The following is a 17,119-nucleotide window of genomic DNA, read 5'->3' as shown; positions in this document are numbered from 1 at the left end:
TATATTTCTCGAAGACAAGAAGGGTATAAACATTGTAAATAAAAGCATAGAGAAAAAATGCATAAAGCAAAATTATTTTCGTTTTCGGCAGTGAAATTAAAGCATCGCAAATTTCTGAAGATTTTATACATACAGGCTAATACTAACTTTTCATTTACAGGATAGACTTGTGTTTATACCTGCTATTAAGTGAGAGTTAGTATGCCTAAATATCAGCATAAATGCACAATTGCTATTTCTTTATTCTAGGAAGCATGGCTGCTCTTTGATTGGAATAAAGATGGCAGCTCAGGCCCAAGGTGTTGACTACATGCTGTGATTGTATTTCCATACACCGTAAAGTGAATATTTGCTTAACTATAGAGCCTAAGTGTTAAAAAACTGACAGCACTTCCTTGTACCTTCTTTGCGGCATAGAGCTATCTGATTATGAGATGTCTGATGCCAAGACTTAAAACATAAATGCTTGAAACCGGTTTTATTATTTAAAGCTGCTGTTGCCCTTTATGAAGGATTAAATTACACCACGTCCTTTAAAATGTCCTTCAGAAACCTCTGTTGTTTGGAGAACACCCATCCAGAAACAGGCTTCCTTTCATTTGTGATTAGAAGGTAATCTGCACATCTCTGCTGCAGCTGCTTCTCTTCACTTGCACCGATAGGAGGTTTACAAACATCTTTGCTACCACAAGGCCTCGTGAAGTACGTCTGTGAAAGCGGAGTCATTATTCACACGGCCGAGATTTCCACCCCGCTCCGTGACAGATGTACCACCGCTGCCCCTCCTGTATAACTGAATCCAGTTTTAATCTGATACGTATCTCCCTCAGAGAAAACGTGAATTAGTGTGGAATGAACTATGGTATTCCATCATCTTTCCAAGCCCCACTCGCATATACTCGGTCTTCACTCACAGTTTAGTCAAGAAAATGAAATTCTTTTCATTCTCTTTTTGATATGTAATGTTTACCAGCTTGCGTTCTTTTATGAAAGATAATTTTTAGCCCCAATATTCTGAACTGTCCTCAAAATAGAAGTGCTAGATAACATTTTGCTTACCTGTTAACTTTCCTTGAAAGATGAATAGCCAGTGTTTTTGCCAAAGTCAGGGAATTTAAGATGATAACTAGAAACAGAAGAAAGTGTGGAATAGTCCCATTCCTGTTCCACTAAGATACAATATTAGCCCCAGCACTTTGGGCTGTTTGTATAATATTGCAGAACAAACCAGAAGGCATTCGGTTGGAAATAATCCATCAACAGGCAGCCGGGATGAACCGAGGGACTGTGCTCAGTAACTTCACAGGGGAACATTTCTGTCGTAGCCCAGCTCTGGCACAAATAAATGCCCCAAGTTCACTTATCCGAGTCAACAAAATCGGACTGAAGGTGCGTTCTGCCCTGAGAACGGTGTGTATTGCTTCTCTCCAATGAATTCAAAGAGGGAAAATCGTTGGAAAAATAAGCGGGGAGAAAAAACTAATGTGTTACAGTTGAACCGTCCATCGGCGTAAATGGATGAGCGCCGTTTAGTGGAGCTCAGACTAATGCTTTCAGCCCCAAGCGCAGCGATTGCTTTGAAGTTTCAGCTGTCCTGCCATCCAGAGCCCTCCCAAACTCAGAGGTGTTTTCTTGCCTAAAGAACTATCTGAATTCTCTTTTGTTTTCCAGAATCAGTGGATAATTGTCCCAGTAATTGCTATGGGAATGGAGACTGCGTGTCTGGGACTTGCCATTGCTTCCTTGGCTTTCTGGGCCCGGACTGTGGCAGAGGTAGGAATTTATACTTGATTAACTCTTCCCCTCTCCCCTTCAGTTAACATTTTCTTGTGGAAATTATATTCATGCCCGTGCCTTTTGCAAAGGACACCTCACCCAGCCTGGGGATGCTGCAGCAGAATGGAAACGGGTCGGATCTGTGGATTTGTTTGCTACTGGTCATGATTGCTGTGACCTTAGCAACAACACAACCCCTAGCTGCGTATGGACAGGCAAAATGTCCCACTGGGAATTTTCTCTCTGGAAGCGACTTTAGAAAACATGACTTCTAAATGTGGCATTATTGTTCGTTTAGCAGAGCACTCTATCGTTGTGTGGCAGGACCCTATAATGATACTTCCTTTCAAGACACTGTTTATACAAAAATTAAGTACCTTTTTCATGGCTGCAGGCCTTGCAAGTCTGCCTGAGCTATGAGTGGTCGCTGACAGCCTGGCTGGGAGGAGCGGGGCAGCGTTAGAGTAGGGCTAGGAGTGGAGTAATGGCAGAAAGAACTGGATACTCTGGCCAAAAGTGAAAACATTGGGATGACTGGGAAGGAGGTTTACCCCAGCAAACAATATAATACATTTTTCTGCTCAAGTGAAAAGTATTTTTAATAAATGGTTTTGGAAGGATTTTCATTTGACCTGAAATTTTTAGGTTATTTAAACATTTAAAAAACAAACTGAAGTACTTTCAGTAAGAACACATTTCAGACCGAGAAATCAAAACGTTACATGTGGGAAATGCCAGAATGCGGTGCATCAACCTTCTCAAGGCCTTTTTTGGCTCAAACAGTCCAGCGAACTAAGTACAGATTTAGAAATTTGGGGAGGGAGGTAGTGTAAAAATTTAGTGCCCACACAAGGAGCTTTGCTAAAGCAACAGGTCAGGCCTTCACCCCAGCCCATTGCTTCTTTGGAAAGCAGGCTGGCTCCTTCCCAAGGGAGAGAGCTAAACTCTGTCCAACCCCACGTCCTCTCCCCCTCCAGCTGAGCTTGGGTCACATCACTGTAGCCCGGCCAGAGATAAGGACGGCCGCACAGCCCACAGGCGGGGAGCTCTCTGCTGAGGCTGTGTGGTCCAGGCGAAAACCCCGGAGGTGTTTCAGAGTTCACAGCCCAGTAAGATGGATGTGGCAATCTGCATCCCTGAGCGCTGTTCTGTCAAACTTCTTGCTGACTCAGGTTACACTTGGTTTGCATTTCCTTACACTTGGTTTGCATTTCCAAGCTCCTTTTCAAATCCATAGAGCTGGAGACAAAAGGAGGGTTTTTTTCCATCTCCCACAGCATATTCCTACTCACACCTCCTAAGGTTAGGTAGGGGCAGAAGTTCAGGGTTTGTTCCTCCCAAGGCTCCCTGTAGAGTGAGTGGAGAAGGAGAAGCTCCTTCACTGTGAGTCAGAATATTTAAACTTTTTGTTCTGAATCCACTTTCAGAAGAGCTTACCTCCCTTCATGGGTTATATACCTAGCTTTTCAGGCACTTCAGCTGAGCCACGTGAGTATCTCCCAGTTCGCTGGAGTGCTTACTCTGGCTGATACAAACACCTTTCGTTTGACTCTGTCTTTTGGTTCAGAATCGTCTGGGTTCAGATCACAGATTACACTCTGCCTTTAGGAAGACAGATTAATACCTGGAGTGTCGAAATGATATTTGTGTATGCATTTCCACCCAGTGGGCTTGTTAAATGGATCATCTTGCCATGAGATACCAGTGCCCCAGCCTTGGCTTCCTGTTGGTTTTCAGGGGAATCTAAGATGCAGCTTTCGACCTACAAATCCCTCAGAGGGCAGCAACCGTGGCATGGGTAAGGCTGCTACAGTATCTGCCTGCGGCCATATATTGGTCCCAGTGCTGAGCAGTAGTCCTTAAATAAGCAGGTCTCTGCCCACGTGAAGATTTCTAGGTCATAGATTTCCTGGGTGTTCCTTTGTTTCCATTCAGCCTTGTAATTCACGGTCCAAATGAGTGGAAAACTGTGGAGCAGAAAGCCCTTCTGTTTTTAATAATGGTTAATTATTAATGTATTATTAACCAATTATTTTAAACCAAGTAAATGAGAACAAATCACCAGAGGTGTATTCAGGGGCCTTTTGAAGGCCTGCTTGAACATGGGAGATGATGTTTTAAAGTTCTGTATAAAATAAACAAACAAATGAATGATCTTACTCTCTGATGCTAAACTTTACAAGAAAAGTGGTGTGCATTTAGGTTGTTGCTACCATAACCACACTAATTTTGGCATCTTAGATATAGTTTGTTGGAGTCTGAATGATCAAACAGTAATTATATATCTTTATATACAGAAAAAAGTTGCACAAGTAGCAGTAGAAAAAATCCAGAAACCTCTTTTGTCTTTATTCATTATGGTGTGCTACAAAGGAGGTCTTGTTCTTGCCATTGCCTTGATATTTGCAGCAGCACTTTGCAGGTTATGCTGAAGGTGTTCTCCGTAGAGGGCTCTGTAGAGTACCGGTCTTATTGCAGATGGCCAGTAATTTATCTGATCTTGTACTGAGTGATCAGCTGTCTTGTCAGAAAACATGTAAGTCTTTCTCAGAAAACTCTCACTGGTTAAAGGCAATTATTCTTTCTTCTCGTTGAAAAGAGCTGCAGACTATCCTCTTCCAGTGCCTTGAAAGAACAGGCTCCATTACTGAGCATTTGAAATTTGAGACCCGGGGGGCGGAAAATTCCATCAGCCTAGCAGAAAAGTGAAATTACAGAGTGAGTTTGCTGTGAACCATGTACACAACACAGTGTATCTTAAACAATTTATGTCTTGTATAGGTAGATATCTCCTTGCAAATGATGCACTTGAAATGCACCACTGCAATGTGCTTCCTTTAAAGTGAACAGAGGGCTCCTTAGTAATAACAGTTGCCAAATTCCTTTCTTCTCTAAACCTCTTTTATCTTGGTCAGGCAAGTATAGTTCACTGCATATCAAACTGGCTTAACAGTCAGAGCTGGCAATGCTTTGTGTTTTATTGAGGTTGCTATAATTCTGTAATACTCAAACCGGCTTGACTACAAGGACACACGGAGACAACACAGGATGCGCATTGTGCGATTACTGTCTGAAAAGATGGGAAGAGAAGGAGAGGAATGTTTCCCTTAACCATGTTAATACCTCTTCCCGCATATAATCAGTCAGGAACGAAGCAAAAGAGGTACATTGTATTCATGACATGTCTAATGCAGTTGAATTAAGCAGCAGACTGCAATATTCCTTTCATATTTGTCCTGCATAAAAATTTTCATAAATTGCCTTTCTGAGGGGCAGATGAGAAGCCCAGCTGCTCTCACCTAAGGATGATGTGCAACAGTGAACAAGAGAAGTCTGCATTGAATGTATGTCCTTGCAGCTGAGTTTCAGCAAAATGCAATGGCTTAAGCAAGATGAAGAGGGCTTAAGCAAGAAGTTTCAATGGATAGTGAACAGGGGAAGGCTGTTGTTTCTGAGGGATAGAAATGAGCAGCTTCCTTGGAAAAATCAGAAGAGAGGGCAAAAGGAGCGTAAGGTGGCAGGTGTGGAGAATGGGAAAGGGAGAAGGCATCATCAGAGAGGAGCTGAAGGAAGCTTAGAGAACAGCGATTACCAAAGCTTTGGTCATGGAGGCTGGGGTCTGGTCCTTGGTACCCTCTCCTTCCTTGAGGACCCTGCTCTGTATCCTTCAGTTCATCCCATCCCATTCTGCTTAACAATTTCCAAATTTACCTCAAAAAACGCTTAATCCTGGGATGCATCATGCCACAGCTTGAGCTTATCTTTCTCTTCTCCCCTTTATCATGGGGAAGAAATCCTGTATCTGGTTGGCCTTGAGAATCAGCCAGCTTTGCCGGAAACAAGGACAATTAAAAAATCCTTTATAAACTGATACAAAGATCAGAGGATAGATTTGGAGAACTTTTATTACAGGGAGCTTGGAAAGACTAGAGGCCAGTTTTGCATTGTCTCTGACGATGAGTGGAGTCCGGCAGAGGTGATGATAACCAAAAAAAAAAAGGGGCTGGAGATTCAGTTGCTGGTATGACATGAGCTAAATCAGGGAAGTAGTCTCAACGTGGCATTCTGGACTCTGAGCAAAGCAACTGAAACCCGTAAAGCTGAGAATTACAGCAGAAAAACAGGGGAGTGATTTGTGTACAGCTAAGGTCCACAGCAGAGGCAGTGTCAAGGAAAGTAGGAAGTCTGGCAGCAGGTCAGGGACACTGATAAGCAATCTAAGGTCAGCGGTGCTGCTGAAAGAAGACACCAGTACATTGTAAAGTCAGAATACAAGAAAATTATGAGTTCAGTTAGTGAAAAAAAGTGTTAGAGACACAAAGCAAGGACATATTCTAGCTCAAGAGCACTGTTTGTTTGTTTTAAACATTCATAGAATATGGTTAACAGCTGGGTGTCATCCATGTAAAAGAGTTGGTTTTGGCAAAGAACGACATATCCCACTGAAGACTGTGTATGAAGAATATAAACCCCATGCTGGACTCTTGTGCTCTTTTTTGAGGTGAAAGCTGTGAACAGTTGTGTTTTAACGTGGTTTCTATTATCTTTCCCCAGCCTCCTGCCCAGTGCTGTGCAGTGGAAATGGGCAGTACATGAAGGGGAGGTGCTTGTGCCACAGCGGTTGGAAAGGAGCAGAATGTGACGTCCCAACGAACCAGTGCATTGATGTCTCCTGCAATAACCATGGCACGTGCATCATGGGGACCTGTATCTGCAACCCAGGATACAAAGGCGAGAGCTGTGAAGAAGGTATTTGCAAGATACATTCAATTAGCCTTTTGCTTTGATTGTCGTTATATAATTACATGGATGGAGGCAATTCAGAATAGGACTGGCACTTAAACAGGACGCTAATAGGCACCTTAGAGATACAATAGATGGATGCAACATAAAAATGATATGTTGTAGTAACTTGTCGTTAGCTATCATATTTGTTCAATAATTGGATGAAAAGCCATCAAATGCTTCAGATAGACAAATCTAGTTGAAAGACCAGAACATCTAATCATATGTTCAAATGTTCTTATTAAAGCATCGTTTCCATTTACACATCTGAACGTATAATTACTTTTACAGTGCTTTCTTCTCTGCTATGCTATGCCAAGCGATTTCAGTTGCTTACATACACAAAATGGTGGCGTGTGAGAGAAAGTCCCTGATTCTTGTCAGCTTTAAAAGCTTAGAAATGCTCAGGACTTGAATTAAATTCTGCTTCAAAATCAGATATTATTTTAATGGCTCTTTCATAGCTTTTTTCTCACATTAGCCCCCAAACATTTTTCATTTACATTTAGATTTGTGGCTCAGGAATACAGTGCCTTTTAGCACTTATCTTTAATCTTTTTGCGCAGGAAGTCACCTGCCACCATAAACCTTTATCTTCCTGAGTCTGTGACTGCTTCTTATGGCTAAGTGAAAAAACGGACAGTTTTGTAAGTGTACAAATCATTCGGACAGTTATAAAAATACATCCAAAAGTGCCTGAGTTACACAATAATATTCAGCACGTTTGAAAAATCTATGCAAGTCTCAAAAATCTATGCAGATGACCTGAAAAATAATTATGTTTAAATTATCCTTCTACAAATGCATATATAAGGCCTTTGCACAACCTGATAGACTTAAGACATCCATTTGATACAAGTATAAGAATCACAATGGCTTGAATTAATTTATGGTTGTCTTCATGTATGTGGGATAAAAAGATTTATCTGAAATGGCTTTTTTTTATGGACAATGAAAATAGACTGAATTGTATTCAGACGTTCAAATGGCATCTAATCTAGCAATTCTTTTGATGCGTTAAACGTATTGCAGTGTTCCTCTGATGTAACATGGCTTCAGTGTCAGTAAATGTTAGAGATGAAGACAGTATCAGCTCTTATAACAATAAGGCATCTCTTGAGAAAGCTTCATTTTGGCTTCAGAAAGCACAATTCAATGAAGCCATGGGGCACGCAAAACCCAAAGATGGTGACTACTGAAGTATCTTTAAAGCATCTCCGTAGACCTGGTGTTTACTAGATGATATCTTTGCTGGATAAACAGCAGTGAAAAGATCCTAATTTTGCCTCCAGCCAGACGTGTTTAATGTGTGTAAATCAGAGTAAGATTTGCCCTTTTTCTAGCAGGAACCTTTTTTTCCCTGGTCATGTTTCAAGCAGAAAAGCCAGACACTACTCAGTTATTTTATGTTATCGCTGTAGCAGGGGACAGTGTCAGTCCCACTAGGTAAAAACTTGAAAAAGAATGAAGAACAAAGGGAACATGATTTTTCTCATGAGATGTTTAGTATTTTTCCAAGTATGCATTTGTTTTTCATATTCAAGGCATAATTTGTATTGTGTTGGGGGGGGAAGTAACTCAGAAATATGCCATGTGGGAAATCTTCAGGACATATATATATATTTATATTTAGATCTAGTAAAAAAGTTGATTTATACTATTTTTAAATTGCTTTTACTTTTTAATTTCTCTTCTGAGAAGGACCATCTGGTATTGATTACTTTTTATTATTTCTCAGTTCTCGTAGCTTCACTGCTTAGTCCATGTTTATAATGGGTTTTCATTCCAGGGTTTCTTCTGTCTTTTCTTTTCCCCCCATGGAAGTTCAGCAATGTTTATAAAACATCAGCCAACAATCTTACATGAGTTTTTCTTTTCTCCTTCCTTAGTTTATTGGCCCATATTTTATAAAGCATGGGCTAAACCAGCGAGACATTAAGGGGAGGGGAGCAAATTTAAGCGGTGAAAAATGAGAAGTTACTCTTTGGGTACCAAATAAGCCTAATAACGTGTGTGATCAATGAAGCATGAAGCATATTGGGGAAAAGTGTAGAAGAGGCACTACCCTTGCTTGCTGCATGATTTATCTCCCTGGCAAAGGTTCTGCACAAGGCTGAACTATAAATGGGGCATTTTCCAACCAAGAATTAGACCATTTGGGACATTTTCCAAGCAGCCACACAGATATATGCAAAACTCTCTTTTTTTTTCTTTTCCCAAGTATACTCGATTTTGTCAGCTCTGCCCTCCTGCCCTGCTCCCCATCTCCGCTTCTCCCAGAGCTGAGCAGCTAAATTTGTCAAGCAGAACTCCCTAAAAATATACCATTGTACTCCAAATCCACTAAGCAATTGATTAAGAAGAAAGCAGAAGCCTGTAATCCTGTCCCAAGGCCCTTCCGATGGTGCAGAAACCCTAAAGAGATACAGCTAGTGAGGCTGAGATTAAAGTAGCCATTGTGTGTGACATTTTCTGAAAGGGCTCATTTCAACATGAAAAATGGCCTTGGGATTATGATAAATGGGGGGTTCTGACATGCACATTCCCCTCCTATAATCATCTGTGTTAGAGCTGAGATAGCAGATTGTCTGCCTCCTCTGATGGAGCCCCCTGTAAAACTCACCTTTTTCCCAATTGACCTTCAGAGGGGATGATTAATTGCCTGGAGGTAGCCTCTTGTCAGTTAGCCTGTGATCTTTGTTCTCTATGTTCAAACCATCTGCTGAGAACGTACGAGGCTGCTAGTCCGTTTCTTAGTCCTTTTCCTACTTATTGCTGCTGAGAAAGAACAGGGCCAGGGCTCCGAGGGTCTCATGCTAAAATTGGCACCCTCGCTCCCAGCTCGCTAACAGTGAAGGAGATTTATAGACTCATCCTTTCCAGCCTCTTACAATTTTCGAGGATTGTTCCAGCTATGAGCAGGCCTCCAGGAATCAAACAAAACAGAAAATGCTCTCACATGCCTTGGGATAGTAATTGCTGAGCCATTACTTGTCAGACTGAGAAGGTTTTGAGAATCCAGGGAATTATCAGAGCAGCTGTTGTGTTTCCTTTTAAGGTTTCTGGACCTTAAACAGGTCATTGGGATTCTTATTAGCTTTTACAGGAGGGAAAAAAACGAACCACAAACCTGCTGTGTGTGCGGTGGCCGTGTTCTGCTCTTCTGTATTAGAGCCAGGACCTGGACAGCTTTCCCCTTGCCGCGTAGCCAGACTGACGCTTGTCACTGATCTCCAGGGCACTGCCACGCACCGTTGCAAGAGATGGGAAGAATTTCTCTAGGCTGTCCCATGTGCTTTTATATATAAAGAGATGCTCAGCTCCTCCAGTCCTTCTTTGGGAGGGTGTCTGGTGCGTTTCCTATTTTTTGATTGCTGGGTGAAATTCCCCCCTGGGCAGAGGAGCTGACAGTTCCCTACAAAACACACAACTCGGGAATCAGGCAGCAGTACGTTCGGTCTTTTGGTGCACGTTGCTATACCGTGCGCCTCACGGAACGGTCTCCGGTCTTGTTAGGAAAGTGCCTCTTTGGGCGAAAAAAGGCACCATTTAAAAAAGAGTATTAATTGATCAAAAATGAAACCAGAAGAACACCAATAGCCAAAAATATATGATTTTGTTTTAATCCTTACTCCAGAAAACTGTCTAAGGATATGTTTAATGTGAAATTTATGTAAGTGTCTGTGAAACCTGTATAGATTTCAGCGCATTCTTCATTTTAAGCATGTATTTTGCTGAATAAGGACGTCAACTGCTGAATCTTTGTGTAAAATTCTCTCTCAGAAAACTAGAGCTCAGCTTTGAATTCATTAGTAAGAGTAATTTAGGTTATTCTAATAGAATAAATGGAGGCACAATAGGTGTGCAGGAGAATATTATTCTTATTCTATTCTTAATTGATATTAGCCTGTTCTTACTAGAAGGATCATTTATTAGCGTAGGCCTGGATAAAAGATGGATTTAATCATTACATTTTTCTCTGTTTTTCCTGTAAGTGTTTTATGTCTCACTGCCTTTTTGGGACACTATCTTCTCACGTGAAGCATCTGTTTTGTGCACAACAGGGCTTTGCTTTTTGGCTGGAGCTTTGAGATACTATATAAATAAGCTTGTGTAGATGGCAGGCTGATAGCTTTTTTCTGAAATTCTCATTTGCTTTCCCTGTCTGCTTCCTCTTCCTTCTCACGTGTAGTGGACTGCATGGATCCTACCTGCTCGGGACGAGGCGTGTGCGTGCGAGGAGAATGTCACTGTTCTGTTGGCTGGGGAGGAACAAACTGTGAGACCCCAAGAGCCACTTGTCTGGACCAATGCTCTGGTCACGGGACCTTCCTCCCAGACACTGGACTCTGCAGCTGCGATCCCAACTGGACTGGACATGATTGCTCAATCGGTAACGTTAGCGGTGACTTACTGTTGGGTTTTATTTTATTTAAACTTTGTAAAATATTCAGACTTAGATCTGCAAAAAGAGTACTACAAATGTGTTCCAGTAAGGCACATGTAGGGCATGACTGGAAGCAGAAATGCCATAGCTCAACTACATAAATAATTCTGCTTCCATTGCGGAGCATAGAGTAATATAATAAATAACCCCATTAAAGCCACCTAGGCTTGCTATTGTTCATTATATTGCTATGAATGTAATTGATGGTCTACATATAACTGCTTGTTCTGGTGTTAGTTCTTGATGAATCCTGGTAGCCACCAGAGGGTCTGTTTTGATTTTTAGGAGATGACTAAATATTCTTTAGGTGGCTGTAAACAAGAAGGAAGAGGTGGAAATCCTCCAGGTCTCATTTCCCTTCTGAATTCAAAGGCTGTGCTTTTCTAGGCTCAGCTAGAGGAGGATGAGTGTCACATGAGGGTCATATTAAAAGTTCTCACTGTCCTCTATGAAGTAAAAAATAAGTTTACTGAGTAGAAGTATTTAATAGTACAAGCACCTACCAAGAAGACAGATTTTTATGGGCAGTTTTGTGTAGAGGTTTGGAACTGTGACCTTCCCTCGTTCCTCAGCTGAATGGGCATCTTGCTCAAAATCTGCATCAGGTATCTGAAATGAAGGCTAAAGAAAAACTATTCAGGAGCCTTTTCTTTTCTTCTAAATGCAATTAGCTTTTAGATGCCACACTGAAAAATGCTATAGTACATTAAATAGTCAGAACGTATGGAACATTAGTCTTTTGGCTTTTGTGCTGTATATTGTGCTCACAAACAAGAGACCACAGCAATAACAGCTTCTTTACACAGCTGGGGTGGAACTAGGCCAAATACCCAGGGCAGCTCGGTAGAGGCAATGAAATGAAATGGAATGAAATGAAATGAAATGAAATTTCAGCAAAGCGACAAAAAAAAAATCTATTAGGAGAGTGGATATAGTAGAAAAATTAAGTAAACAACAGTTTCACTGAGGAATTACTATCATACGTAAAGAAAATCAGGTGAACTGCTTGCAAGTATTTTAAGAGAGAAACTTCCAAGGATGGGGCAAACTGAATAAACTGGTGCAAAGGATACAAAAAGAAAACCTCTTCAACAATCATCATTTAGGTTAGATGTTAGAAAGCTTGTCGTAAAGTAAAATTGACTGGGCTGAAGAATAACCAAAAGAGGAGGCCTACTTGCCTGGGGCTAAAACTAGGTTGATCAAAACTTTTGCAGCCGTAAGGAGAGAAGCTATCCTGCATTGATAGGTGGATAAATGCGGTGTCAGGCTTCTCCTTTCCCCGTATTAACATCTTCAGTTCCATACTCTATGAGTTCATTTATAAGACCACCGTAAGGGGAAAGGTAGTAGTGTATTTCTAGTGATTTTATAGTGTAGTTCATAATTGAGTCATTATTCTGAGTTTATATGGAGGTTTGGGGATTGCAGGGATGGATTTGGAAAAATGTTCATTTCTACACGCAAACAGAATTCGCTTTCCCTTTGTTAACCTGCAGGGTCATGTACAGATGATTTATAAGCTTTCCTTATACTGCTTTTATAAATCCATCTAGTGCAAACTTTCTTTGGCAGTGTGAGGTTATTTGAGACAAACTTGAGCATCATTCCAAGACCTTTTTCTTCACTGAGCTGCTTGTAACATTCAGGTTATTGTGCCTCACAGCTAAAATCACAGCTGAGGTGATTTGTAAACCTCCATTTCTAACCCAGACCTTTCCACTGAATTGATGACTTGATTTGAAAGACAAATTTACTCACAGGATGCGTGGTACTCTTCTTGCATGATTAAAACAGAGCGAGCAAGCACGTTAGTACACGTAACAACACACTGCCCGACCCAGTGGGGTGCAGGTTCTGTAGAAGGGACTAAAGGGGCCAGATTTTTATTGTCCTATAAAACAGGACCAAATAGAACAGAAGAATTGTTAAGTGAAAGAATTAAGTACTTGCACAAATCAACCTCAGCTCAGCAAAGAAGTCAGGACTGTGTTCCGTCCCAGTGAAATCTATAGGACTGTGCCTACGTCGGCTAGTGCCAAAGGACAGCCCCTTTCGTAAACCACACTGAGTAGCAGACCCTGAGAACACCAGAATCATCTGGAAACCCAGAATAAAATACGAGGAGGCACAGTGGGTTTTCCAGCTCTTAACACCTTGAAGTCAAGACTAATACCTATCTGAAATGCTGTATGCTGTATTAACTTAGAAGGTATCAGTCAGTATGGAAGCAGCTAGGTGAAAGTCCGTGGATTGACATATGTAGAAAGTAAAACTAGACTATCTTTGAACCTTAGACTCAGTCTTTCAGGTAAGTAGGTAGATTTCACCTGCCTTTAGCAGGAATCTTAGAGGAACACAGATTGCTGGATAAAACCCTTAGTTTTCAAAAGATAATAATATTAGAGAGACTTCTGTTTCCCTTTTATATTCTCTTTTTTCATTCCACTTAGCCTGTGTCTTCATAGACAAGCTGTGCAATTCAATTGCTTGCGAATTCTACTCTGCACTTCATTGTAGGAAGAAGTAATGGTACGTTGGGTGTTTTTTTTTTTGCTTTATGTGTGTGCCCACTGCCAGTATATCTTGAGACAGGGCTGCTGCCATATTGCCTCAGATTTTTCACTCTGGAAAAATGCTTCTTAAACATGCTTCACTCTTTCATGCAGGGGACAGTTTCTTAGGATCTCCTTTCCCTCAGTATGCACTTCTTTTGTGGTAGATTCCCGAATATAAAAAAAGAAGTCTTTTAGAGAAAGGTGCCAAGATAAGTCCACAGATAACCTGTACTGAGCAGCAAAAGTGACATTTTGGTTTCTCCATGGGAGAATTAAATCCCTTCCTTTTTGCATCTTAGTGCTGTTCCACATCAAATACAAAAAGGTCCTTTATAACCCAGTTCAGCTAAAAAGTCCAAGGCAATGCTTAGCACAAGAAAGACAATTCAGGAACCACTCATCCTAACCCCTTTTCTCCAGGGTCTCCCATCACAGATCCTCTGTATCCCAGGCTTTTGGCATGCTATCTCCCTTCACCTCCTAATGAGCCCTAGCAAAGGACTTCATTCTCCAAGTTCTGGCAACTAATGAAGCCATTATAGGGCAGCTCTCTTAACCTCTTCTTGTCTGAGGATAGTGGGAAGAAGGAAATGGCCTGTGCTGCAACGTGAAACAGAACTTAATATGTGATATAGTCTCACTCTTGACCTATTTAAACTGGACCAAGTATTTCTGGCTAATCAAGAGACAACAAACCACGTACCATAAGACATATTTGCTGAGTGCAGCGAAATGAATAGGTGAGTCAGGTTATCTGCATTTGGGGAATGCAGCGTTTCCCAGAGGGATCTCACTGGTGCATCAGTACAATCCCAGGCTCATCAAAACAGTATTATGCTTGGATGCAAAATCTTTCTTAAAGGAATTAAGTTATCTGGTGGTGTCCTTCACTCTCCTCAAATTGAAATCAGTGATTTTCACGCTGCTCTCTGTTTGTTAGTTGACATCTTGACATGCATGATATTCACTAGAATCGTTGGGAAGTTGATTATACAAAGCAGCAATAGAAATTATGTTCTCTGTGTAATAAGTGTACTGACTTTTTCTGGGCAGTTGACAGTGGTTGTACATTGACCTGCATACAGATCAGGATTCCTACTCAATCCCTCATTCATAATGACTCACTTTATGCACAGTTGTCATCCAGTGCAGTACTTCAGACCTTTAAAAGTACACTGGAGAAGAGCAGTAACAGGAAGAGTATTTTGTATATGGCGGTCCTAAATTGGCAACGGAGATATAAATCATGGGCTGTACATTTAAAGATAAGAGCTGGGAACTGGAAGCTGGGACTCAGTGAAGAAGTTAGAAGTTACGATGTTTTTCTTCATATTTTGAAAAAGCTAAGAGAGCATGCCTGGCCAGAGACCGAGGCTGAGCTTGTGTGACCATATCTCATGAAATCTAGTACTTTGGTCTTACTCACAGCTTCTTTCACCACTTCTGCTGCTAACAGTGTTTTCTGAAGATATGCCATTTGACTTTATGACTGCCCTTTTCCCCCTCTGTGACAGGGAGGAAATACTGCTTCCCAGTGACTTGTTGCCAAAATTTGTTACTAAGGTCTGTGATCACAAAGATATTTAGACGTTTACGATTATCTAACTTTACTACAGCGTTGCACAGAACCTCTTCTCAACTTCTGAGACACCCTGCTGTCTAGAACTGTCTATTGATAAGCTACCTTAAATTCCTAAATTTCTTCTGTGGCCCACAGAGCAGGTGTCTCCTCAGTCTGAGAAAGCATTGGACGGGCTCTCTCACTTCTTGGGAGAATATCTCAACTACCAGGTCAGCGCAGGTGCTACAAGCTGCCATCTCAAAGAAAAGAATGAACTGGCTGGGCCGATCCAAAGAGATGCTAAAGTTGAGGACGGGTTTCATGTCCTTAATGTCAGCGGGGCATCGTTCTTAGGCACAGAGTGCCTGTCGTTTGGGACAGGGATAGAGTTTCAGACCATCCATCTCCTCGGCATTTCCTGCACTGCGGCACTCATCCTGACCACACTTGCTCTGGCTAGAAAGGTTATAAATCTCTTTAGTGGACAGAGAAGGAAAAAAAAAAAAGTTTTGGATTCATGCCTAGTTCCATGCCATCCCCTCCTGCTTTTAGGCTTCCCATGACATTACGAATTTAGTGGGATAGTTGTCCTAGAGCAGACAAGACTCTGCAGAGGGCTGTTCAGATTTTAGTTAACTGGAAATCCTTGAAAGAGAGCTTAATTGAGTCCTCGATTCAGCTGCCGCCTTATCTGGGTGCTTCATGTTACTTTGGAGCAGTCTGGGTTTCAGCTTTTGAGAGATTCTCAGTTCTGCCAAATAACTGCCGAAGACTCAGCAGGCATCATGATCACAGAACCCTCAGGAGAGAGGCAGTTACAGAACTGTGGCATTTAACATAAAAAATAGGAAACCCCCTCTTAGCCTGTGTGATCGGTTAAAAACAGCTTGGGAGGGGCTTCAGACTGCCATGTAGTGATCACAATACCTGCAGGTATGCCTAGATAAACCTGGCCTTCAAGCACAGTGGGGAAATAGTGTGGGTATCCATAGGGCTAGCAGAAGACCAGGTATTTACCCACCAGTTGTAAAACAGTCCTCTGTGGCTTTACTGCTTTTGGTAGGCTGAGAAGCCGGATTTAAAATAAAACTAGCATGGTGTGTGTATCCATGTCTCTGATTGCAAGGAAGCCATATTCTTATAAACGATTGCACAGCACATTGAAGTCAATGTTTACTTTGCAGGAGTATGGGTCAATTCAAGTCCATTCACAAACAATGATTAGATTTAAGATTCTGTATCAGCTAACGGTAATGACTGAATTTTTTAGTACCAATTTAGTTGTATAAATTAACAATGGAGAAAAAGTCTTTCAGATAGCGCCCAACAGAGTTCCCCACCACAAAGTTGTACAGTTCACTGAAATAAGCACATTTTCTGTATTCCAATTAGTAGATAAGGAGACCAAAAAGAATGAACTTTTAAAGAGGCAAAGCTAGAGCAAATGCACCTTTACCTTCCAATGGCTTTTTTCATCAGGAATTGTGCAGGAGATCATTGCACACATACACACAGACATACAGACACCCAGAAACAGAGTTCTCATATATCTGACCAGGCAACATCATATCCTATTGGTCAAACAGCACCAGGATTAACACAACATGTGTAATAAAAATTTATTTCCTTGGGCTTATTGGTGTCAACCTTACAAAACAAAATCTCCTGTTAAATTCATGTCGTGCCCAAGGCCACCAAGATAAAAATCTATCCTTGGAAAATGTTCATATAATTCTTCCTTTAAACCATCATTTTCTTCATTAAGGGGCAAAAATGTCTCTGTAAAAGATGGATGTTACATCAGCTGTCACGTGATACAGGCTTGTACCTTACTACAGACCAGGGCCCCCTTTAATGCCTAAGAAATCGCTGATTTGTCTTTTTCTTAGCTTTAAAACACATGGCGAAGAACAAGAGAACTAAACCTCAGGATGCAATGCCTGAAATTGATAAACATCCATATATTTTAGATCTTTTAGGCTTAAGAAAAGG

At 41.3% G+C, this 17,119-nt stretch overlaps 1 protein-coding gene across 1 annotated transcript in view; it reads left to right on the top strand.

The window, feature by feature from the left end:
* The window catches only part of TENM4 (teneurin transmembrane protein 4), a gene marked incomplete at its 3' end in the record, with an annotated part of 426,912 nt that overhangs the window by 270,822 nt on the left and 138,971 nt on the right, over positions 1-17,119 (top strand). Inside the window, exons 11-13 of the mRNA XM_082337632.1 lie at positions 1,672-1,773; positions 6,331-6,525; positions 10,754-10,954. Of these exons, the coding sequence (XP_082193758.1) occupies positions 1,672-1,773; positions 6,331-6,525; positions 10,754-10,954 (498 nt within the window). The remainder of the gene's footprint in view (positions 1-1,671; positions 1,774-6,330; positions 6,526-10,753; positions 10,955-17,119) is intronic.

Source organism: Platalea leucorodia (assembly GCF_965183815.1).
Source record: "Platalea leucorodia genome assembly, chromosome: 2".
Taxonomy (NCBI): Eukaryota; Metazoa; Chordata; class Aves; order Pelecaniformes; family Threskiornithidae; genus Platalea; species Platalea leucorodia.
The sequence above is the reverse complement of the archived record's forward strand: the minus strand, read 5'-3'. Positions and strand labels throughout refer to the sequence as shown.